This window comes from Pantherophis guttatus, chromosome 2 (genome assembly GCF_059756535.1).
Source record: "Pantherophis guttatus breed Tessera chromosome 2, ASM5975653v1, whole genome shotgun sequence".
In the NCBI taxonomy this organism is placed as follows: domain Eukaryota; kingdom Metazoa; phylum Chordata; class Lepidosauria; order Squamata; family Colubridae; genus Pantherophis; species Pantherophis guttatus.
The window spans coordinates 15839967-15865569 of NC_142064.1; the positions used below are offsets into that span (position 1 = coordinate 15839967).

Below are 25603 nucleotides of genomic sequence, written 5' to 3' on the forward strand. Positions count from 1 at the left end.
TTTCTATTTGGAAAGGAACAGATAGTCCTCATCTTACAATCATTGGTTTAATGACTGCTTGAAGTTACAACAACACTGAAAAATGTGACTAATGACCAGTTTTCATGCTTACTGTAGAAATATCCCCATGGTCATGTGATCAAAATGTGGGTGCTTGGCAACTGGGATGTATTTATGACTGCTGTACTGTCCCAAGGTCATGTGATCACCATTTGCAATCTTCCCAGCCAGCTTTGGAAAAGCACTGTCAATAGCGGAAGCCATCTTCACTTAATGACTGAATGATTCACTTAACAATTGCAACGATTTGCTTAACAACTCTAGTAAAAAAAAAGGTCATAAAATGGGGCAACTGCCTTGCTTAGCAACAGATTTAATAACTGCCTTGCTTAGCAACAGAAAGTTTGGGCTCAGTTAAGGTGGTAAATCAAGGACTATCTGCAGATAAGTTCCCACAGCAAAGGAGATAGTGGAACGATTTGTTAAGTGCTATTCAAAATTATCTAGTAAACAGATATTGAATCCTGGTAAGATTAAGGAGTATTTGAACACTATACTACTTTCAAGTTAAAAATCAACAGAAGGAAGTTCTTAATAAACCCATAACAGAAAATGAAACTAAAATGTCAATTAAAAATACTGAAACCAAACAAAGCTCCAGGACTTGATGACGTCATTAAGACTATTTGATTAAACCATTAACACAAGAAATGAATAAGATTCAGTAACACTAAGAAGTTCCTTGATCATGAAAGAAATTTTCATCTCTCTGATCTACAAAGAAGGGAACATCCCCATCTGTCCAGAGTCATAGAAACCTATTTCCTTATTGAATATACATTTCAATTTTTTTTACATGGCAATTCTTGCAAGAAAATAAATGGCCTTTTAAGTGAAATAATATAGCCTGATTAGATTGGGTTTGTTTCAAAAAGGTGTGGGAGAGCTCACATCAGTTATTCCTTGGATGCTATTGATGTATAAATTAAAATAGTGATTATGATCTTTCTTTATACAGAGACTGTTTTGATAAATTGGACTAGCATACCATGGTGAAGAGGACAAGAGAAGGTTGGCCCCTTTCAGCTTCCTTATTTTTATTGGCATTAGAGCCATTGGCAAGGAAGATACATCAGCAAGACAAAATTAAAGGAATTAAATAAACAAAAACATAACTGGGAATTATATGCAGATGATTTTGTACTTACAGCCACTAGGCCACAGGATAATGGAATATGTAGAATAATGGAATCTATCTATTAGTTTTATTCAGTGTCAGACCAAAAAGAAGAAAATTTAAAATTGGTATGTAACTTAAGAGAAGTAATATTTGCACCAAATAATGGGATTTAATATTGCTGCTAAAATAATGAAAATTTGGGATTGACAAAAATAATAAAGATCTGCTTTAAAAATAATTATTCACAGATTGGAAAATATACAGCAGCAGATACTTCAAAATGGAATCAATTGTTTTGGTTAGGAAGAATTTCACACAAATGAATATTCCAATAAAGTTTGAGTTTTTGTTCAAAACTATTTCAATCACAATTGAAAACAAGGTATTAATGATTGGTTAGAGAAAAATAACATTATTTGATCTGGTCCAATTAAAGAATGAGGTTATATTCGTGGTACTGCAAGATTTGAAAGAAGCTGAACAGCCCCAAATTTTATAGTGTACAATCAATTTGGATCATATCATCTTATAGTTGAGATACCTCTATTGAGAGAGCAGGACTGCTGCACAAATACCTTTGTCCTGATTAAATTAGAAATAAATAGCTCATAACAGATTATGCAATAATATGCAGTGTATTAAACATTTGATATAAACAGAGGAAAAGAATTGACCCAGACTTATCACTTCTCATCTTGTTATTACATATTTATTTCATGAAGAAGAAAGCAGAAATAAATTCTCTTAGGAACGAGCCAACAAATTATATATACTGAAACATTTGTTAATATGTTAGCACATGAGCCTTGGTGGCGCAGCAAATTAAAGTGCTGTTAAGTAGCACCAGCTGCCTGCAATTACTGCAAGTTCAAATCTCACCAGGCTCAAGGTTGACTCAGCCTTCCATCCTTTTGAGGTTGGTAAAATGAGGACCTGGTTTGTGGGGGCAATAAGCTGACTTTGTATAAAAAAGAACACCACTTAGGGAGGGCCGAAAGCCTTACTAAGCAGGTATATACAAAAGTATGCAGGCTATTGCTTAACGCATTGTAAGCCGCCCTGAGTCTCTGGAGAAGGGCGGCATATAAATTGAACCAATAAATAAATAAATAAATAAATCAAAGATTTTTAGACTTCATCTTCATAACTACCAGAATCATCTGACTGGTTTCAATATCTTTAAATAAGCAGAATAATATTAAAAGAACTGCAGAAACAAGGGAAACATCGACTTGACTGAACTTGAAAATATTATAAAATTTGAAGCATTTGCTAGGTCTCATTTATTGTTATTGAATTATTATTACTGAATAATAACCATATTATTACTGAATAATAATCAAATTATTCAGAAAGAGAACAAGACAAATACCGTATGTTTAAGTGGATGCAGAATCTACATACAATTGATTTTCAACAATGGGAATTGCAATGGAAGAAGAACATTAAATTCATACCAAATACTATACTTATAGAAAACTGGCATGAAAGATTTCACCAATGGCACATAGATTGTTAAAATGGACAGTCCATCCTAAAAGTTGTTGGAAATGTAACAATCAGGCCAGAGACTTTTATTATGTTTGGTGGTAATGTATTGCTCAAAGTGGTGGTTTATAACAGAATTTTACAAATTCTAAAAGCTGAATTTCTTTTCCAACTTTTTTTTGTATCATTCCAATTTTAGTACATGCCAAAGCGACTAACCCAACTTTTTTTTAATTCCCATGACAAAAGCTTACATCCCTACAAAATTTAACAAATTAGCATGGCATTTGATAACTGCTGCAAAGATATTTTACAGTCCCTATTAGAAAGCGTGTACAGTTCTCTATGGAGAAAAAATGTCTAATTACATTCAGAGACTATGCCTTGATGTCAAAAATTAATTATATATTTCAAAAGTAAATCTGATGCAGAATTTAATTTAACCTGGAAACAATTTGGGGATTATAATTCTATATATATATCAGGGCTTGTACCACATTCAAAATGCATGTTTATCTTAATATATAGAACTAATATTCTAGTTTCAATCATTTAACAAATGAGAAAAGGTGTTTAGCTGTTAGATATAATTGTAAATTGTAACACTTTGTAATGATATGTAAGAATGACCTTGGGAGACAGGAAGAAGAGCTAAAGCAGTGGCCAAAATTGTGGAAACCTTTTGGCAAAAGTATATTTTCTAAAACTAGCTAATAACACCATTTTTTTGGTGCTACCATAAAATTATATATCAATGGAAAGATAATTTAATCAAGAATGTAGTGCAATAACTTTTATGAAGGATTTGCTATTAGAATAGCAGTTACAGTATAAAGAAGAAAAGTGAAACACAGAAAAAACAGATATACAAAAACTATCACCATGTCAGTTAATAGTTAGGTAACCTTTAGCATGAATTGCGGCCTTACAATGTCTTCCCATGGAGTGAACCAAGTCTTTTAGTACTGCAGCTGTTATAATGTGAAATCAAGATTGAATGATGGCTTCTATGAACTGGGTTTTATTGCTGGGTCAATTCTGACTAACAAGTTTCTTTAGTGGGCTCCATAGATTTTCAATGGGGTTAAGGTCTGGGCTATTCCCAGGCCATTCCAGCAGTGGAGTATCTTGAAACTCAAAAAAAAAGTGGTGCTATTAGCCTTCAAACCTCAAAAATACACTTTTCCCAAAAGGTTTCCACAATTTTGGCCACTACTGTACCAGGCAGTGGTAAGATAAAAAATTTCCAAGATTGATGGGAACCCTTAGAGATTAAAAGTAACAGCTACAGACACTATCTGTAGCTCTCCTTCCTGTCTCCCTAGGTCTTTCCCACATACCATTGCAATTGTGTATGAATAGTATTTGATGCCATCTGAATTGCCACTAATTAACTGGGTGTATTTTGTTGTGTACATAAACCACAAACTTACATCCAATGTGGAATATTGTCCATTTCATGCAGAAATGGGCTCGAGAAAGATGAGAAAGGCCTTTCGCTAACCCTTTAGGCAATCACAGCGGATAAAAAATATATATTCAGTTCAACATTCCTGCATTTTTTTTAATTAACTGAAATGATGGTAGAACAAAAATGGAACAGCAGTCTTTGAATAATTAAAAACATGGCAATATTCCAGAAATGCCAAGAGCTTGGTTACTCACTAACATCACAGGATGTGCCCTTTTCCCCTAGCCCATTGTTTGAAGGAACTATTTTGCTTGAACAGAAACGGCTGTGTTGATTTATCAGTTATAGTAACTGACAATCCTCAGGATAGAAAAGTGAGCAGCCTGGTTACGTGACAGGGTATTTTAAAGTTCTGAGGGTGGGTATATTAGCCAGCTTTTATCACTGTAAGACTTCAGGACCACTTTCCCTTGTCACAGCAGTCTATTCTGGCACTGCAAAATTGATCTCTATAAATCCTGTCCTATTGCCAGTCTGTGGATGCAGATGGGAACAGATGATACTTGCCAGCCCAAGCAGTGTGTAGAATTGTCCCTTGAGTTCTGGGAATTACTCTCCAGAGTTTCTTAATCCCACTAAACTGCTAACAAATGTTTTAATTCTATGGATTGCTATTTAGACTTTTTAGGTATACGCTGTATTCCTTCCGTAAAATCGCAAATGTTTTAAAACATTTAGAATCAATTGATTGGTGGTAAGTGTCTTGGCGATGTTTCGACGAAGTCTCATTCGTCATCTTCAGGCTGGTGTTCTCGGCTTCGTGCTTCCAGGAGCAATGTGAGATCGCAGCTGTCTCTTCCTTTTAACTGCTAGTGGGGGTGTGAGCTGATTGGGTGGGAACTTGGCTGTGTTCTGATTGGGTGGAGGTGTGTTCTGATTGGTTAGGGGCTTGGCTGTGCTCTGATTGGATGGGGGTGTGTTCTGTTTGGGTGGGGGCTTGGTTGTGCTCAGCTTAGTCTGAGTTGCAGGGGGATTTGAGCTGGTGAGCTGCGTTGTTGTTGTTTGGCTTCGTGTTTGTGGCCGTGCGAGCTCTTCATGGTGGGTGTCAGTCTGCTTCATGTATGGATTGGAGGGGTTTAAAGTGGCTAATGATGCAGCTGCGGTCTGGCTTCTGGTCCTTGGTCGTGGCTCATTATCAGTGTGGGTTTGAGTCTGTTTTCTGCGTGGATGTGTGGTGGTGACATCCTGTGTGGCTCTCGTGAGTGTGGGTCTGGTGTCATTCGTCGTGTTAGGGACTCGTTTGTCAATAAGGGCGGGTTTCCAAATGGCTGGTAGGCGGGAGGTATCGTCTCGTTTGTTCATGCTGTGTGGGCGTTTTTCTATCTCGATGGCTTCTCTGATTATTCTGTTGTTAAAGTGTTCAGTTTTGGCGATAGTTCTGGTCTTTTTAAAGTCAATATCATGTCCTGTGGCTTTAAGGTGTTGGACCAGGGAAGAAGTTGGTTCCTCTTTTCTGACTGAGTTCTTGTGTTCTTCTATGCGTGCACTTATTCGTCTGTTGGTTTGTCCGATGTATGTGGTGGGGCAGGCGGTGCATGGGATTTCATATACTCCTTGATTTTCTAACTCAATTTTGTCTTTGGGGTTCCTTAGGATGGTGGATATTTTTCGGTTTGTGCAGAATGCTGTCTTGATGTTATGTTTGTGGAGGATTTTGCTTATTCTGTCTGTGGTGCCTTTTATGTATGGGAGGAGGGCTTTGCCGTTTTCTTGTTCTCTGTCTTGGATTTTAGTGGGGGTTTCTTTTTGGATTAGGTTGGTGATCTTATTTCTTTGGAATCCATTGGATGTTAGTACGTTAGTGAGAGTGTGTAGTTCGGTTTTTAGGTGTTGTTCGTCAGCTAAGCGTTTTGTTCTGGAAATGAGTGTCTTGGCTACAGAGTTGATCTGGGCAGGGTGGTGGTGTGAGAGTGTGTGCAGATAACCCTTATTGACAAACGAGTCCCTAACACGACGAATGACACCAGACCCACACTCACGAGAGCCACACAGGATGTCACCACCACACATCCACGCAGAAAACAGACTCAAACCCACACTGATAATGAGCCACGACCAAGGACCAGAAGCCAGACCGCAGCTGCATCATTAGCCACTTTAAACCCCTCCAATCCATACATGAAGCAGACTGACACCCACCATGAAGAGCTTGCACGGCCACAAACACGAAGCCAAACAACAACAATGCAGCTCACCAGCTCAAATCCCCCTGCAACTCAGACTAAGCTGAGCACAACCAAGCCCCCACCCAAACAGAACACACCCCCAGCCAATCAGAGCACAACCAACCCCCCATCCAATCAGAGCACAGCCAAGCCCCTAACCAATCAGAACACACCTCCACCCAATCAGAACACAGCCAAGTTCCCACCCAATCAGCTCACACCCCCACTAGCAGTTAAAAGGAAGAGACAGCTGTGATCTCACATTGCTCCTGGAAGCACGAAGCCGAGAACACCAGCCTGAAGATGACGAATGAGACTTCGTCGAAACGTCGCCAAGACACTTCCAATTTTACGTGGGAGAAGACCCGAATAACCAAAGACCTACATACAAACACCCGCGAAAACCTGAGAAAACATATATATATATACCATTTTGAAATAAGAATTAGTTCAGAAGTTAATTCCTCATAAGAAAAAAAAATCAAATTTAAATTTTCTACCCAAAAAAGTTTAAAGGTAAAAATAACAATCAAACAATTTATTTTAACTCTGAAATAAAAAAATACAATGATTCCTGATTTAACTGTACTTGCAAACTGCCGTAGGAAAGGATTATGCCACTCAAACTAGCTCATGGATCTGCAACTTTAAACACTCAAAGAGCTATTTGGACCCGTTTCTCACAGAAAAAACAAACAAACAAAAAAAAAACACCAGGTGCCACAAAACCTCGGTGGGCATGGCCAACTCGTCACTCACTCCCACCCAGTCACATGACTTCCCTAGCCACGCCTACCCAGCCAGTTAGGGCAGAGAATTGGTTGTTAAAAAACGCCAGGAACCACAAAACCCTTTTCTCTCTCTCTCTTCCCCTCCCTCTGTATTTCTCTATGTCCCTCTCTCCCCCTCTCTCCCTCTCTCTGTCTCTCCCTCTCTCTCTCCCTCCCTCCCTCCCTCTCTGTATCTCTCTCTGTTTCTATGTCTGTCTCTCCCCCTCTCCTCCCCTCTCTGTATCTCTCGGATTTCCAAGGGCAGGCAAGGAGTGACTGGGAGGGGAGGGAGAGGGATGGGGCCAGCCAGTGATGGGACAGAGGGCCACAACAGAGGGCCCAAAGAGCCACATGTCGCTCCGGAGCCATGGGTTGCTGACACCCAGACTAGCAGGAGGAAAAAGATTCAATTGTGCAGAAAGATCTGGATTTTTTTTTTTTTATTTGCTACAGATCAGCAAAACTTTCCAACTCTGTTGGTTTAATAATGGCTAAAATGAAAACTTTTCTAGTCTTACCAAGATTAGACATGGGTATGGCGTGAAAGTATTTTTATATGAACTCTACTTCTAGTGCTGAACACAAATTTATAATTAGATGCTTTCCGCCATCCTATTGCAAGTATATAAATAAAATCATGATGAAAATGCTTGTCATCTTGAAATGATGAGGGCAATATGGCAAACCCATGGGTGAATTTAAAACATATTGCAAATGATTAATGATTTGCGGTGGTGCAACTAGAAATAGCATCGACTCGACTAACGATCATTTTTTAATTCAGAGCAGGACTTAACTCTTGGAATAACAAATTGCCAGCATTGCAATGTAGTCCAGACAAGGAACACATTCAGAAATATTAGGTCTAATTTTACTGTAAGGTTACATGAATAGAATATCACAAATCTAAAAGTACATCTTTCCCCTTTTACCTTATACAGTCCAAGAAACTAGGGAGGGTCCCTTCTGAGACCATGGCCCCCATTACTTCTGCAGACTCAGCTACTTCTTATCTAATTATTGCTTACTCTATGACTCTTCCTCCTGTCTCCCAAGGGAATTCTTGGCCTCCCAAGGACCTTACATAAATGTAGCCAATCCAGAGATCATGCATTGAGTAGGAGGATGTCCCACTTCTGATGGCAGCTCCTGTTTGGGTATATGCATTACATAGTGGGTATATATTTTGGATATAAAGTCAGGTACCAATTCAATTCAGAGCAAGCATTGGTAATTTCTAGATTTGTATCACCTTTACTGGGAAGACATGGCTTCCAACCTAGATTCCATGAAGGAATTAACAAATGTAATCAAAGAATTTAAAATGAATAATAAATAGCAAAGCCCAGTAAAATGTATATATACCAAGAAAACTAAATAGAGCCACTGTCTAAGAGTACGAGAATGTTTTTCTGCCTTAGCCTAATGCTGGGAAAGATTGAAAGCTAAAGAAGAAAGGGACGACAGAGAACGAGGTGGCTGGATGGAGTCACTGAAGCAGTTGGCGTGACCTTAAATGAACTCCGGAGGATGGTAGAGGACAGGAACGCCCGGAGGAATGTTGTCCATGGGATCGCGATGGGTCAGATGAGACTTCTTTATTACATTTCCATCAAATGTTTGCGTATTTGAGAACTGCTATAACAATCACAATTGAGATAATATAGAAACATGAAAATATTTTGCACTCATTTTTCTGTAATTATGACATTTCTTTAATTATGACAAATTGCTAATGGCCAGGGATGAACAGTATCTGGATATTGTTTTAATTTTTTCCGTTGTGGAAAAAAGCAAACTAAATGATAATATGCATTCTGCTTATCTTGCCTGGATTGTGGAATCTCACTATTTTGAGGCAAGTTTGGAATTTGATGGAGTTTGGAATTTGATCCTGGTGGAGGGTGGAGGAACTTGTTAGCCGGTTGGGAACTTTCTTGGATCATGAAAAGACATTGGAGGAAGCAAACGTTTGCGTAGAGTAGGAAATAATTTTAGAAAATTATGTCTAAGAGGGGTAGAAGTGAAATACATACAGCAATTCTGCTTTTTTTTTTTTTTAATATATTCAAGTTCCCTGGGGGAAGGGCTGTTTTCCTTGAGAAGAAGGAAGAACTTGGTATTCTCCGAATGTTTTAAACTGCAATCCCCAGATTGCAATTTACTATATTATATGCAAGTATTTGAGTCTCTAGTTGCTTACATCTAGTATTGAACTTGAATATATGCTTACGTAATGTGAAAGGATGAAAAAGAGATTAGGGAGACATTTAATCTCAAGCCATATTAAAATAAGGAGATCTTCTGTTCCTTTTTGCTTCTGCATTGTATTCCAAAAAAAAGCACATTTTTCAGAGATGAAAACAAAACCATCTAAACATCAACCGTTGAACAGATCTGTAAGCAAATATTTACACTGAAGAAGGAGTGTATCTTTTAACTCTATTACTAGGGAAGAAGGTCTACATTCCTTTGTGACTAATCCACTGAATAGGCAGACATGGAAAACTCTCTTTGCCCGCTGCTATACATCCATGGGTACCAGTGATGGGTTCCTCCTGGTTCGGTCCGGTTCAGCCGAGCCGGTAGCGGTGATGATATGATGTCACCGAACCGGTTCTCCCCCCCGCCCTCTAACCCCCCCACCCCCCACCCACCCACGTTATTCTTACCTTTTATTTGGTCCCACCCCCAATCTATTGCTGCCTCCTGAGTCCCAGCTGATGACTAGAGGGAAAAAAACTGTTTAAACTCTTGCCGCGGAGCTTCAAAGGGCGTCCTACAGCTGATCAGTGTTAAAAGCAAACAAATGAGTCGGGTCGTAAGTGCGAGGACTGGTCCTAAGTGCGAGGACCTTCCAGAAATGACTCTGACCAGCTAGCCACGCCGATCTAGTCATATGACCTCCAAGCCACACCCACAAAATAAGCCACACCCACAGAACTGGTAGTAAAAAAATTTAGACCCCATCCCTGATGGGTACCTTCTTTGATACAAAGTACAGAGGCATGCATTGATTCACATTCATACATTATACAGACATGCCCTTCTCTAAATGATGCCACCTAGGATCAAGGCTGTTGCAATATTTTCAGGATCAGACTCAATAAAGATAATAGGAGTTAGAGCTTTAAATATATTTCTTTTTAATTATGATAGGCATTCTATATTCACTGAATATTCAAGGTAGAAGCACCGAGAATGGTGAGGGTGGCTCCTTATATATACAAGGGGTGGAGTTAGGAATGGGAGTGGTAAGTTATGAATACATTAAAGTCCAAAGAATAAGTTAACCTCTGATGTTCCATATATACATTATTTACACATTGGAGAATAAGGCATTTACATCTGACAAATCCCCCTCTAAATGCCGGTTCGTTACACAACACCAATTACATTCTGATTCAGGACAATATAATACATATAATTTAGAAGTTAAATATTTGTGTTGTTTAGAAGGTAAGGGTTTTGTTAATATGTCAGCTAATTGTTCAGAAGTATCGCAATGTATTGCTTTAATGAATCCGTCTTGAGACAGTTGTCTCACATGCTTAAACTTTATATCAATATGCCTGGACCTTTGTCCAATTGCATCGGATCTGGATATTTCAATGGCCGCTTTATTGTCTTCATGCATAATAAATGGTAAGGTGGGTTTCTTCCAAACATCAGTGATCAGATCATTGAACCATACAAGGTTATTTGCAGCCTTGGACAAACAAACATATTCCGCTTCTGTAGTAGAAGTGGCTACTAGTTCTTGTTTACCAGTATACCAGTAAACTGGACAATCATTCAATAGAAAAACATAACCAGAAGTGCTCTTTCTGCATGATGTATCACCAGCCCAATCTGCATCAGCATAACAAGTAATTTTTGGTTCTCTGTCATTATTGGGTTCCAACATTAAACAAAAATCTAATGTACCCTTCAGATATCTTAGAATTCTTTTGACAGCTTCCCAATGATACAAGGTTGGTTTACTAACATATCTTGACAATAGATTGAGAGGTAATGCAATATCTGGCCTAGTCCAATTAGATATATAAAGGAGTGAACCTATAACTGATCTGTAAAATGTGTTGTCTTTAAATTCAGGGGAAGATTCATCAGTGTTTCTAAGAAAATCAGTTTGCATAGGGGTGTCACAGGTTTTGGCATTATTTAAGTTACATTTGTTTAGGAGTTCGATGATTTTATCTTTCTGTGTAAGTTTGAATCCCCTTTTAGTTTTGTTAATTTGCACACCAAGGTATTTATTCACTTTACCCAGAGATTTCAGTGAGAAGTGTTCATTTAACTTATTTACAAAGATTTCCCTGCTCTCTTTATGCTTTCCAATGTATAAAATATCGTCCACGTAAATTAATACAAATTCAATATGATCATTACTCTTTTTTACAAAGAAACAGTTATCAGCAGTGGTGGCGTTGAAATCTATGGTCTTAAGTACTTTTACCAAGCAATCGTACCATCTTTTGCCGGATTGCTTTAATCCGTACAGACTCTTATTTAATAACCAAATTTCGTTCTTATTAGTGTATTGACTGTGTGGTGCTCTTACATATATTTCCTTATCTAATTTTGCATGTAAGTATGCGGTTTGTATGTCATATTGGAATACGTCCAGATTGAGTGCAGATGCTACTACAAGGGCTGTTTTGACACTCTCTGTTCTCACTGTGGGTGAATATGTATCAGTATAGTCTTCTGGATATTTTTGTGCATAGCCTTGTGCAACTAGTCTAGCCTTGTATAAGGTATTGCCTCCTTCTAAGTTCTTAATTTTATAAATCCACCTGGTACCTATAATTGTTTTATCCTTAGGTGCGATCGCAGGTGTGAATACATTTAATCCTTGTAAACTTTCCATCTCTTTTTCCATAGCTAGTTCCCATTTTTCTCTTTCTTCATGTGGAAGTTTCAATACTTCTTCATATGTATTAGGTGTTATTTGTTCTCCATTCATATGCATTACGTAATCTTTGTATTTATTTGGTATTTGGTTTCTATTGTTTCTAATAGTTCTTTCAGGCTTGCTATGGTTATCATGCAAATATCTAGCTTCCTTTTTTGTTAATGTGTCTGTCTTTATTTTATGCTGACTATTAGTCCAAGTTTTGGTTTTGTTCTTACTTTTGTTAATATTTTGATTTTCTGTTGTTCCTTCCTCGCAAGATATCGTATCTTTACATTTATTAGGAAATATTTCATTAAGGTGCAATTTTGACCAATTGGCCTGTTCATGGAACACAGCTGTTCTGGATACTATAAATTTGTTATTACTATCAATAAATCTGTACCCTTTGGTTCCAGTTTCGTATCCCATGAATCTTAATCTCCTGGATACGTTTTCTCCCTTTCTCCTCAATTGTTTAGGTATGTGTACGTCTGCAGTGACTCCAAATATGTGCATGTGTGATAATTTGGGTTTTCTATTGTACATCACCTCATATGGTGTCTTATTCACAATACTGGACCAGGTTCTATTTTGAGTGTAATTCGAATAATGTAATGCCTCTGACCAAAATTGTTTGCCTAAACCAGCATCCTCTAATGTGCACCTAATCATGGTTTGTAGTGTGGAATTTTTCCTCTCTGCAACTCCATTTTGAAATGCAGAAAAAGGATTGGACGTGAAATGTAACATTCCTCTATCCTTTAACCATTGGGAGAATTCTTTAGACATGAATTCACATCCCCTATCTGTCATAATTTGCTTTATTCTGATATTATGTTGTGTTTCTATACGTTTGTAGAATTCCTTAAATTTCTGAAATGTTTCATCCTTGTGCTTTAATGTGTAAACAAAACCATATCGGCTGTAGTCATCCACTATTGTTAGGAAGTAACGTTTTCTATAGGTAATTGAGGGACTTAATGGGCCAACTAAGTCCATATGTACCAAATCAAAAATATTGTTAGTTGATCTGTTAGATTTTTTTGGTCTGGGACTGGTTTTTAGTTTGGTGGATTTACATACTGAGCATTCCAAATAATTTTCACAATTTTTTATTTTGACACCTTCTGCGTGTTCAGTCATTTTTTGTACTACAGGAAAGCTTGCATGTCCTAACTTCCTGTGTAAGATGTGAGCACACTCATCATGAATTGGTTTACCTATTTTTGGTTTCTTTTCCTTGTATGTATTTTTGTGATCATGAGTTATTCTACACTCATCATTGTCACTGTTACTGACATTTTCATCATCTGCTTCAATACAATCTTCCATATTTGAATCAATGTTATGTAAACATCTTTCTTTAGTTATCAGATAAGGTAGACCTCCTTTTATCATTACAGTACCTACATTTGTTTTGTTCTTTTCTATAGTTGCCTTCCCCTTTGAGAAAACTATATTGATATCAGATTCTCTGCTTAATTTTATGGCACTTAGTATGTTGTGAGGTATTTCTGGGATTAATAATACCCCCTCTATTTTCCCTAGACCAGGCAAGGTCACATTTCCTTTGCCTAGTACTTGAACCTTTTCTTGATTTGCTACCTTTATCACAAACTTATCTTCTATAAATGAAGATAATATACTTTTGTTGTTGGTGGTGTGATTTGTTGCACCAGAATCAATAAGCCAATTGTTATTCTCATCCTGTTGTGTTCTGGTGCTGTCTTGTTTATTTAGCCCATTCAGTGACCCAGATTTCCTCTCTTTTGAATTGTCTCTACCCCCTCTACCTTCTTTGTAATTTGGTGGACTTCTATATTTTGGTCTATGTCTCTCTCTTGAGACTTTGGGGCAGTCTCTTCTACCATGTTCCCTGGATCCACAATTGTAGCATCTAAAGGCCTCATTATGTTTATCTTGAAAGACTACTTTCCTAAAAGGTTTGTGGTCTGTTTGGTTACTGGATCGATTTTTTCTTGAATTGTCTTCTGCTATCAATTTGTTAGATAGACTTTCTATGGATAAATATCCCAAATTAATGGTATCTAAGTGTGACATAAAGCTATCCCATGATGGATCAAGTGAATTGATAATAACACTTTTCATTGTTTGATCTGAAATCACTTCCCCCCTCAATTGTAGCTCAGCTCTTATTTTGTTTAGATTTATCAAATGCTCACTTATAGAAACCCCTGGTTTTACTCTAGAGGAAAAGAAATCCTTAGACATTCTTGTGGTTGTAGCTACGCTATCGCTGTGAAATAGATTAAACATGCATTGAATTATTTCTGATACAGTTAGGTTTGGTTTGATGCTATGATACATTGCAGGAGACACGCTAGATATTATTATGAAAAATGCTCTATGATGTAAACAATCTATTTTTAAAGTCCAAGGTCTTCTTGGAGGGCTAGTTATAAAGAATAGTAAATTTTCTTTCATGAAAATAACCTGAAGCTGTTGGTACCACTCTTGTAAATTAATGCCATCAATTCTAAGTTTTGGGAAGTCACTGGGTAAGTTACCTACATTATTCTGTCCATTACTTACAACCTGGGGCAGTCCGTGATCTCTCAAGTGCAGGAAATTACAGAACGGCATTGGGATGCTTGCAATGAGTCTGCGCGGTTCTCTGGCCAGTTCAAGTCCTTCTGGGTCGTCTACGTAGTTTCGCACATGCGCGTTGCTCATTTCTTCTTTGGTGGCGTCGTGGAAGGTTCTCTCCCTTTCAGCTCTCTCGATCCGCTCCTCCTCAGATGAGTCGGTCTCTGGCTCGGTTTTTGGGGTTCTGGTGGTGGCGACGGTTCTTTTCTTCTTTTTGTGTGCGTTGGTATTCGATCTTGTCTGTGGTGTAGGGCGAAATCGGCATGGCTCTCTGGGCTCGGGCGTCGTCGCTTTCGAAGTCAGGATGGGAGCGTGCAGGTCTTGAGTCGCCGGTTTGATTTCTTGCTTCTTCGTAGATGTCTTGGTAATTTTCAGTCTTGGCCCAAAAGCAGCAAAGAGCGTTTTCATTGCTGATTTTACTTGAGATTTTGTTAAATCGTCTTCACTTTCTGATTTTGGATCATCTGAAGAGTTTGAGACTTCTTTCTCACTTTCTTCGTCTGATAGTGTTTTTCGCGCCAGAAATTTTGAACTGAGCGTTTTGATTGGCTCTGCTCCATTCTCTTTTGAAGTTCGTTGAAACCAAGATGGCTGCCATTCAAAATTTCGCGCGGGATCACATCTTTTCTTTTTAACAACTATTTTCTCAGTAGTCATCTCACTTACGGTTTTTTGATCTTTGGGTTTTTCTTTAATGACGTTTTTCTCTCTCGCTGCTCCGCTGTTCTTCAGCATCTCCTGGAGGTCCGCGATGAGACTTTCATCATTCTTTTGGCTTTTTAGTATCTTTAATATCTCCGACCTGAGTTCGTTATTTTCTACTTCGATTTCTTTCTGGTCATTATTTTCACTCATTAGTTCTTCTTCTTCAGTGGTGTATTCTTCGGATTCTCTCGAAATCGCATTGGTGGATTCGTTGATCATCTCTTGATCAGTTTCTATTTCTTTGCTGTAGGCCCTGGTGTTGGGCCTATCTTTCTTGGACATTTTTAATTACTTATTGAGTCAATTAACCATCCTCTGCTACCAGCTTGTTGCAATATTTTCAGGATCAGACTCAATAAAGATAATAGGAGTTAGAGCTTTAAATATATTTCTTTTTAATTATGATAGGCATTCTATATTCACTGAATATTCAAGGTAGAAGCACCGAGAATGGTGAGGGTGGCTCCTTATATATACAAGGGGTGGAGTTAGGAATGGGAGTGGTAAGTTATGAATACATTAAAGTCCAAAGAATAAGTTAACCTCTGATGTTCCATATATACATTATTTACACATTGGAGAATAAGGCATTTACATCTGACAAAGGCAATATTCCTTCTCAATAGTCTTCCCCTTAGGACACCCTCCCCTTGAGATCTAGCAGACCCCTCACCCTCTTAGCCTTCCAAGGCTGTAAAGACCTGGGTTTTTCCTACAAGCCTAGTTTTGTGGCCTATAGGCCTCCGGCCCCTCCAGCAGCTGAATCAGATGAGGAGGAGGCATGGGAGTCAGGGTCAGCATCACGGCAACCTGAGACCTCCGAGTGGGAAGAGGGAGTGGAGCTGGCAGAGAGAGAGAGACAGACAGAGGCAGAGCCTGGGCCTGGGCCGTCCGTCAGTCCTCAGATGGAGAGTCAATAGCTCCCAGGTCTGGAAGTGGCTAATGAGGAAGAGGAGGAACAGCTGGGTCCAGTGCCTGATGCATGGATGTGCAGAGGAGAGGAGAGCAGTGGAAATCTGTGAGACGATCCTTGGGAAGGAAGAGCCACCGCTGCTAGCGAAACCGCACCCTAGCTCTGGGGATAAAAGGCCGGGGACGGAGATGAATAGATGTGGCAGACAACTATTGATCTTCTGGCCAGATGGACTTGTTAGCCTGCTGTAACAGAGAAACTTTTTGCTGGGGCTGCTGATGCTCCTAATAAAGGAATCTTTGAGTTAACTTCAGAGGGTTGGTTATGTTTGGGAAGCTGGGTCAGAACACTTTGGGGTACTTTGAGACTGGCGACCAGGGAAGCTCTAAAATTTGTTTGGATATGTGAGGATGTACAGTGTTTGGGGCATAAGGAGGTTTTTGTTAGCTTTCATACTATTTTTTAAAACTGCTTTTACTGTTCTATTACTGCTTTTGAGCTGCCCAGGGCAATATTGCATAAGATGTGGAGAGCTATACCGATCACATAAATAAAACATCACCTGTTGGGTTAATCTATTACAAGCAACATTATGGAGCGGCATATAAATACAGATAGTTCTCATTTAGCAACTACAATTGGGGCCGGTCACTTGGTTGTTAAGCAAAGCAGTTGCTAAGTAAAATCACAACAGTACTTATGAACTGACTTCAGCTTTCCTTTGCTTTATAGACCTGGGAAAGTCATAAATGCGAGGCTTGGTTGTAAAGTTACCTTCTCATCATGGTTGTAACTATGAAGTGTTATTAAATGAGGCAGTTGCTAAATGAGGGCTACTGTTTATGATGGGAATTGAGACTTGAATTGAGCATGTACAAAATCTCTGTGCATAGTACAGGCCTGTTTGAATCATCATGAATAATGCCTTGGCTAAGTCTAGAAGTACTGCCTAGAATCACTGGAAGTTGAGTGACATATACTGTAAAAAAAAAAATAATTTTTTTTAAACCCCACTACTTTGATGTGGTTGTGGGGGCTTGGGTGTAATCCCAAACAAGTGGAGCACCACTTGAATTCCAATGGAATTGACAAAAATCACCAGTCAATTGCAAAAGGCAGCTTTACTTGGAAGAGTTTACATTCTGGGACTATATCTTTAATATTATTAAACAACGGCATCTGCCTATTCCAGGGTTTTGTGAAGGACTCGTAGGTGGACAAAATGCCAAATCCATTGTAAACATCAGGCTGACTGTGTGGCCAACCATAATTTAAGAAGTTACATCCAGATGGAAATAACTGGATCTCTAGATCCCTAATCTGTATGACATTTTCATTGTTGGAATCATTAGAGATTGAATTGGATGCAAGAAAAAAACTCAACAAATTTACAGTGAATAGATAGGAGAGCCGATATTCTCCAAAAATGCCACCTTTTTTTTTTTTACATTAAAAGGAAAAAAAAAACCCCACAAGTCATCTAGTTTGGTTTTCATGGAAGCGAGCAGAAACCGGTTTTGCTGATCTAAGTTAAAAATAGAGTTTTTGCTTTTACATTTGCCGCTGAGGTAGGTCAACCTGAACCAGTCAGCCTGACTTTGGGAATTGAGGGAAATGCCTTTCAACAGATGAATATTTTCTGTGCCTCCTGGCACATCTCCCGGTGGAACAGGAAAAGGCAAGTTCCTCTCCTCGGTTAACTTGGTAAGGGTGGGAGAATAGGAGCCGGTCTTCTGAAATGGTGAGACCTGTTTTTCCAGCACGGTGCATTATTAACAAAAGCCCAACTTCATCCTGGAAAAGCAACATTCTCTGCATCTCCTCAGTGGAAAACCTTTTAAACGTGGGTTTTGAATAAAACATGGTGATTGCGGATGATTACTGAAGATGCACCAGCTGTGCATCTTGTAGAGCCAAAACCCTGAGCCAAAGAAATACTTCTATTCTTGTCTATTGCAACATTGACCCCCGTGGCTGTTTTTATTCTTCCTTCTAAGGTCTTCCCCTTCCCAGGATCATCTGTGACAATGGGCAAATCTCACCTAAAAGGGTGTTTCCTGTTCATTTACGGAGACATCCATACAACTTTTATTTTTCCTCTATTCAGCAGTTAACCTGGCTGCACTGACCTGTTTTATGTCTCTTTGTGCTCTGACCTAGGCTTCTTGAGAGAGTAGAAAGCACACAATTAATCCCAAAAACCCTCTTTTTATTTCAACGGCTGTGAATTCTGTTCATTCACAGCCTGTAATGAGTCACAAATAGTTTGTAAAGAGTCCGACAGAAGTCTGCCACAGTCCTTCGGGATAAAGCTGATAAGCACCCACCTTTATCTCCCGTGACATGCTGCCAAAGACCTAATTGGCAATAAGCTGTGCAAGGCCACACGGAGCACAGAATCAAAATGGAGCTTCAGAATTTAAACCTACCAGAACGAACAAAGTTGCTTCCTGCAAAGGCTCACGTGCCTTTGCTCCTCCTTTATGACTTATGGGAGGGGCCAATCATCTCCAAGCCTTACTCCCAAGTCACCCCTTTTGTCTTAACTGTTCTTGCCTTCTGGCAGTTCTGTGCATGCATGCACTGGGAACAGGCTCCCCCTGTTCTTCTGCCTCGCTGATGTCAGACTCTGGAGGCTCTGGAATCAGCACATAACTCCCAGATGGCCCTGGCCACATCTCTTCCTCTGACGCAGAGCCCTCGTTCGAGCCTTCCCGAGATTCCAGGACTGGCCTATGTTCCTCCCCAGCCTCCTCACTGTCCGACTTTGCTGCCAGCTTCGCAGGCTGCCGGTGGACCGCAACACTGTGCTACTGTCTGACTCAATCCCCACATAACATCTAAGGTTACCAAGTTTAATGTAGAAATCTACCAAGTGTGGACTGTCATACCTCAGTCTACCTGCCTAATACAACTCATTCCTTTTCTTCCGTGATTAGTCTCCAATTATCCTGTTTCACAGTTTTTGCTACTACTATTTATTCTTGCAGCTTTTTGGATAGCCCACTCTGAATCTTGTTTTCAAGTCTAACACTTATTTCCCAACTTTTAGCTCTACAGTCACTGTCCTTACAATATTAGGCCTCTGTCAGGTATGCTTCCTTCAGTATCCAGGAAAGAAAACCCCAAACTCAAGCATTTTGAAGAATTTGGTACTTTTACTGAATATGAAAAGATTAACATCCCAGTGAAAAGCTGGAAGTGATCAAAACGCGCGAAATGCATCTACTAAGCTTCTTCCCCCCCTCGTGTTTATAGTTTCTCAGCCAATCTAAAGGTCTTCCAAAGGTCAGGTGGCAACACGTCTGGCAGCGTCATCCATCAGGAATGTCAGGACAGTTGGTCGGCCATCCCCTTCTGAAATGTAGTTTCGATTTCCCCGAAGTACCCTCCTACAAAGACAAACCCCCTCCTGCTCTCTTCCCCCCCTCTGCTCCATACCTAATCCCTCCCCGTTTCTTATGGCAGCTAAAGCAGGAAAGCTGATGCTGACATTCGGCCCCTCTTGCAGAAGAGACGTTAGTCCTAATTAAAAGGAAAAAGAGAAAGAGAAACAGAATATATACAATGATCAAGGTTTATCAGGGTATTTGGCATAGAACTGTTGAACTTTCTTGGGAGCTCGGACATCCCGTTTATTTACCCATTCAGCCTGAGATAGTGGAAAATGTTTCCAGGCAATCAGATATTGGATTTTACCATGGTGTTTTCTAGAGTCCAAGATTTCCTTAACCTCAAAATGTTGCTCCCCTTCTACTAGGATGGGAATTGGAGGGTTGCTATGATCAACCCTTAGGGGAGATGAGTGTTCAGGTTTCAATAAACTAACATGAAATACAGGATGTATTCGTCTCAAAGTTTTTGGTAATTCTAATTCAACTGTCACTGGATTTATCAGTCTGATCACACGGAATGGTCCTACATACTTAGGTCCCAGCTTTTTAGACCTCTGGGTGGTTTGTAAGTATTTGGTAGACAAATAAACTTTATCCCCCACTTTGTAAATGTGAGTTGGGGACCTTTTCTTATCGGCTTGTGCCTTATGAGCTCGGTGTGCCTCATCTAATGCCTTACGAGTCACTGTCCAGGTGCTCCTTAATTGTTCTATCCAGTCTATCAAAGAGGGATTTTGAGGATCCTCTTGAGGTAACTCGGGAATGGGTACAAAATCCTGGCCTGATGCAACCTTAAAAGGGGTGAATCCGGTGCTACTATGCACAGAATTGTTATACGCCACTTCTGCAAATGGCAACAAGTCTACCCAATTGTCCTGTTGGTAATTCACGTAACATCTAAGGTATTGTTCGAGTACCCCATTGGTTCTTTCACAAGCACCATTTGTCTGAGGGTGGTGACTGGAACTCAACCCCTGTGCGGAGCCTATCAATCTTAAAAATTCTCTCCAGAAACTGGAAGTAAATTGCACACCCCTATCAGAAATTATTCTTTTAGGAGACCCATGTAGTCGGTAAATCTGCCGAATAAACAACTTTGCGAGGGTTTTTGCTGAAGGGATCTTTGAGCAAGGTATGAAATGTACTTGTTTAGAAAACAAATCAGTTACTACCCAAATGACAGTGCAGCCCTCACTGTCGGGTAAGTCCACCACAAAATCCATAGATATTTCCTTCCATGGGGCGTTCGGTCTAGCCACACTTTGCAGTAATCCAGGGGATTTTCCTGGAGGTCTTTTAGCCGAGGCACATACTGGACAACTAGCCACATATGTCTGTATGTCCTTTTTTAGTGCAGGCCACCAAAACTGTCTCTTAACAAGATGTAAAGTTTTGACAAACGCAAAGTGTCCTGCGGCTTTGGCATCATGCGCATATTTCAATACGGTTGGTCTTAATGTGGACGGAACATACAATTTCGATCCAACCCAAGCTAGTCCATCGCGAAGTGTGCATTCATTCGAGTGGAGTTTAAACCACTCGTCAACTTTTAGTGCTTCTCGTAACTTTTCGAGTAAATCCCCTGAGAGTTCTGGATCGGTTTTACTCTGCGCTCTGGTAGTGACGGGTGTTGCCAATTGCGTTAAGGGGATCATTGGTTGAACCAGTTCCTTCTTTATGCTGTTGTACTGTGGCAATCTGGAAAGTGCGTCTGCCATGAAATTTTTTCCCCCAGGAAGGTAACGTAAAGTGAAATTGAAACGCTTGAAATGTTGGGCCCAGCGTGCCTGTTTGGGTGACAATTTGCGTGGTGTTTTTAATGCTTCTAGATTCTTATGGTCAGTCCACACCTCGAAAGGATGTTTTGCCCCCTCCAAAAATTGTCTCCATGTTAACAGCGCCCATCTAACTGCAAACGCTTCCTTCTCCCATATGGCCCATCTCCTTTCTGTTTCAGATAGTTTACGGGATGTGTAAGCACAGGGTTGTAATATTCCATTCTCATTCTTTTGCAAGAGTATCGCTCCCACGGCAACGTCGCTAGCATCCGCTTGTATTACAAAAGGTTGTTCTATGTCGGGGTGTTTGAGCACAGGTTCAGCTGCAAACAGCCTTTTCAGTTTTTCGAAAGCGGCCTGACAGTCCATAGTCCATTCTAGTGGTTTCGAGGGTTTGGGTTTTATTTCCCCTTTTGTTTTGAGCAAGTTTGTAATTGGCAGTGCGATTTTTGCGAAAGAGGGGATAAATTGTCTATAAAAGTTAGCAAACCCTAAGAAACTCTGTAACTGTTTACGGGTGCGCGGTGCGGCCCATTCCATTACTGCCCGGACCTTTTCCGGGTCCATCTCTATTCCCTCATGCGATATACGATATCCAAGATAGTCGATTTTGTCTTGATGGAATTCACATTTAGAAAGTTTGGCATAGAGTTCAGCTGCTCTGAGTTTATTCAAGACCGCTCGAACCAATCTTATATGGTCGGCCATGTTGTCAGAATAAATTAGAATATCGTCCAAATAGACCAACACCCCCTTATATAGATGCTCATGCAACACTTCGTTGATCAACTGCATGAATACGGCCGGGGCCCCCTGTAGTCCAAAAGGGAGTACTCTAAATTGGAAACACCCCAGTGGGCAATTAAATGCTGTCTTCCATTCATCTCCCTCTTTTATTCTTACTCGGTAGTATGCCTCTCTTAAATCAAGTTTGGTAAAAATTTTCCCCTTTCCTAAATGGGCCAACATGTCCTTCATAAGTGGGAGGGGATAGACATTTTCCACGCAAATGGCGTTCATGTTTCTATAATCAACAACCAATCTGAAGGATCCATCTTTCTTTTCGCGGAACATTACTGGCGCTGCTACCTTGGGTTTGGCTCGTTCGATAAATCCCCGTTCTAAGTTTTTGTCAATAAATTTTCGCAATTCCTCCAATTCTCGAGGTGTCATGGGGTATATTTTTGGTTTGGGAAGCTTCACCCCTGGGAGTATTTCAATGGTGCAGTCAGTGGCCCTGTGGGGAGGCAGATTATCAGAAGCTTTTTCACTAAACACTTCCTTGAGGTCCCAATATTCCTTCGGAATTTTCTCTTCTCCCTCAATATAGTTAATGGCTACTGCGGCCCCTTCTTGTCTTATGTCGTCCCTTAGGGAGGGGCCTTCCTTTTCGGGAGGTGGTTCTGCCGTACGGATGCGCAGGACCCCCGTTTTCCAATTTACTCGTGGGTTCCATTTTCGAAGCCAGGGCAGTCCTAGAATTAGGGGCCTTTCCATGCCAGGGGCTACAATAAAGCTGAGCTTTTCTATGTGATTCCCCAAGTGTAGTTCGAGGGGTTCGGTCATAAAACTAGCTGGGCCCCCCCCTGCAATCGATCCATCTAATTGACAAAATGCAATGGGTCTTTTTAACGTTTTCAGTCTCAGTCCCATTTCCTCCACTACTTTGGGGCTAATTATGCACCTAGTGCACCCCGAGTCCAACAGGGCTAACAATTGCGCGTGAGTTCCTGTGGAGGGCACCCTTACTTCTACGGGGATGAGTAAGGGTTCTTCCGTGTGACTCACCCGTTCATCGGTGTCCGAGTCGGAGTCTGTCTCGCTGTCGTCATCGTTGGTCGGAGTTCCCAACTCACGCTGGTTCCGGGGAGTGAACTCAACGACTTCTCCTTTCAGGGCGGTGCCGCGGGTTTTGGCGGGTATTTTATCGCTTTTCTTTTGGCTGGCCCCGGTGGCTTTTGGCGGTGGTTTGGAGAGACATTCGGCCGCCCGGTGACCCTCCTTCCCACATTTGAAACAGGTGAAGGGCTTTGACTTGGGTTTGAATTCGGTCTTCCCGCCAGTCATCTTGGCCGCCCCCTTACGGTAGAGAGAGGATGACTGGTCCCCCATCCGCCTTCCTCGGAGTTCACTCCGTTTCAGCTCGATCTCCACATCCTCAGCTACTATGTACCATCTATCCAAATCATCGGGGACCCCCATGCTCCTGCAATCTCGATATATCTCATCATTCAATCCATCCTTGAAACTCTCCAAAAGCGCCATTTCTGACCAGCCTGTCATATAAGGTGCCAGTTCACGAAACTCTTGGATATACTCTGCCACCGGCCTCCGGCCCTGCTGAATGCTCTTCATTCTGAGTCTCGCCTTTCGTTCAGCTAAATGATCTTCAAAACGTCTTCTAAGGGCCCTCATGAACTGGTTGTAATTTCTCAGCAGGAGGGAGTTGTTATTGTGGAGAACTACCATCCACTCAGCCGCCACTCCCTCTAGGGCATTCGCAACGCTTCTGACTTTAGCCGCCTCTGTTTCGTAGTCCTCCCCCCAATCTTGCATGTGGTTCCACACTTGGGTCAGGAAAAATCCCAAGGTTTTTGGATTTCCATCAAACTTTCCAGGAAGGGGGGGGATTTTTGGCTTTTTACGTCTGCGGGGGGGGGCCTGCAGGGCTGGGGTTCTCTGGCCGGCTGCATCTCTTCCTCGAGCTGCCGAAGCCTGGGATGTTCCCTCCTCAAACTCTTCCTCTCCCCCGCAGGCTGTCTCTTCTGCCTCCCCCCTGGGGTCTGCTTCCCCCTTTTCCACAGGAGTTTCAAAAGACTCACGGTTTTTTCTGCTTTCTTCCACATCACGGATAAGCTGCAAGGCTTGATCTATCATGAGACGTTCCTTCTGCTGTTGCATCCACACTGCCTCCCTTTTCCGGGGTCTGGAAGTCGTCACTCCCCGGGGATTCTCTCCCCAGTCCGGCAGTCTGCCCACACCCTTGGACCATCTAGCTTCCTCCGGTTCCAAACGGAGTTTTTCCAGCCATTCTGCAGTTTCTCTTTCCGACTGGAGGGCGGTTGAACTTGCTGCCCCCATCTTCCCTTCGTCATCACTCCCACGATCTGACATACTTTGGATTTTCAGTCCCCTCGGGTTTTGTCCGGGATGACTGAGATCACTTCCAGCTTAATGTCAGGTATGCTTCCTTCAGTATCCAGGAAAGAAAACCCCAAACTCAAGCATTTTGAAGAATTTGGTACTTTTACTGAATATGAAAAGATTAACATCCCAGTGAAAAGCTGGAAGTGATCAAAACGCGCGAAATGCATCTACTAAGCTTCTTCCCCCCCTCGTGTTTATAGTTTCTCAGCCAATCTAAAGGTCTTCCAAAGGTCAGGTGGCAACACGTCTGGCAGCGTCATCCATCAGGAATGTCAGGACAGTTGGTCGGCCATCCCCTTCTGAAATGTAGTTTCGATTTCCCCGAAGTACCCTCCTACAAAGACAAACCCCCTCCTGCTCTCTTCCCCCCCTCTGCTCCATACCTAATCCCTCCCCGTTTCTTATGGCAGCTAAAGCAGGAAAGCTGATGCTGACAGCCTCATTTCTTATTAAATCATAGTTGTTAATCTCATAGCCCTATATGCTTAGTTGATGTTGGTCAAAAGCCCAAATGAGGATATCCCATTAAATTAATATACAAAATTATCAACTCAGAAAATGACACCTTCCCCCTTTTCTACTTAGTATTCTTGATGCTTGCATTTTCACATGGTTGAAAAATGGACCATAGATGGAGAAATATGGCTTGAGGCTCTAGCAGCACATTGGATTAATTGATGGTGTTTTGTTGCTTTGCTAATCGTTGCCTCTGGTTATTAAGAAACACAATCAAACCAGCTTTGGCAGCACTGATTAGTGCTTCCTTGGCATCCCTAGATGCATTACCATATTTTTCGGAGTATAAGACGCACTTTTTTCCCCAAAAAAAGAGGGTGAAAATCTGGGTGCGTCTTATACTCTGAAAGTAGCCCCACCCAGCATCTCAAACGGAGGTTTCAGAGGCTGAAAAAAGCATCAGAAACCAAGCTTCAGAAAAAAAGCCCCCAAACAGAGCTTCCGAAAAGAAGCATCCAAACAGAGCTTCAGAGGCTTTTTTTTCTGAAGCTCTGTTTCGGAGGCTTTCAAAGGCAGGAAAAAAAGCAAGGCACAGAGCTCTCAACCAACGAACTTGTTGCTAAAATTC

At 40.9% G+C, this 25603-nt stretch overlaps 2 protein-coding genes across 5 annotated transcripts in view; one reads left to right on the forward strand and one right to left on the reverse strand.

The window, feature by feature from the left end:
• Window positions 1–25603, forward strand: part of RAB27B (RAB27B, member RAS oncogene family) — a 140520-nt gene that overhangs the window by 17058 nt on the left and 97859 nt on the right. The window lies entirely within an intron of this gene.
• LOC148115035 (uncharacterized) lies at window positions 19338–24948 on the reverse strand. Its single transcript, XM_087885557.1, has 2 exons — window positions 23161–24948; window positions 19338–19724 (listed from the first exon to the last, which is right to left on the reverse strand). Exons 1-2 carry the CDS (start codon window positions 24484–24486, stop codon window positions 19719–19721), a joined length of 1332 nt encoding a protein of 443 aa, XP_087741683.1. The 5' UTR covers window positions 24487–24948; the 3' UTR covers window positions 19338–19718.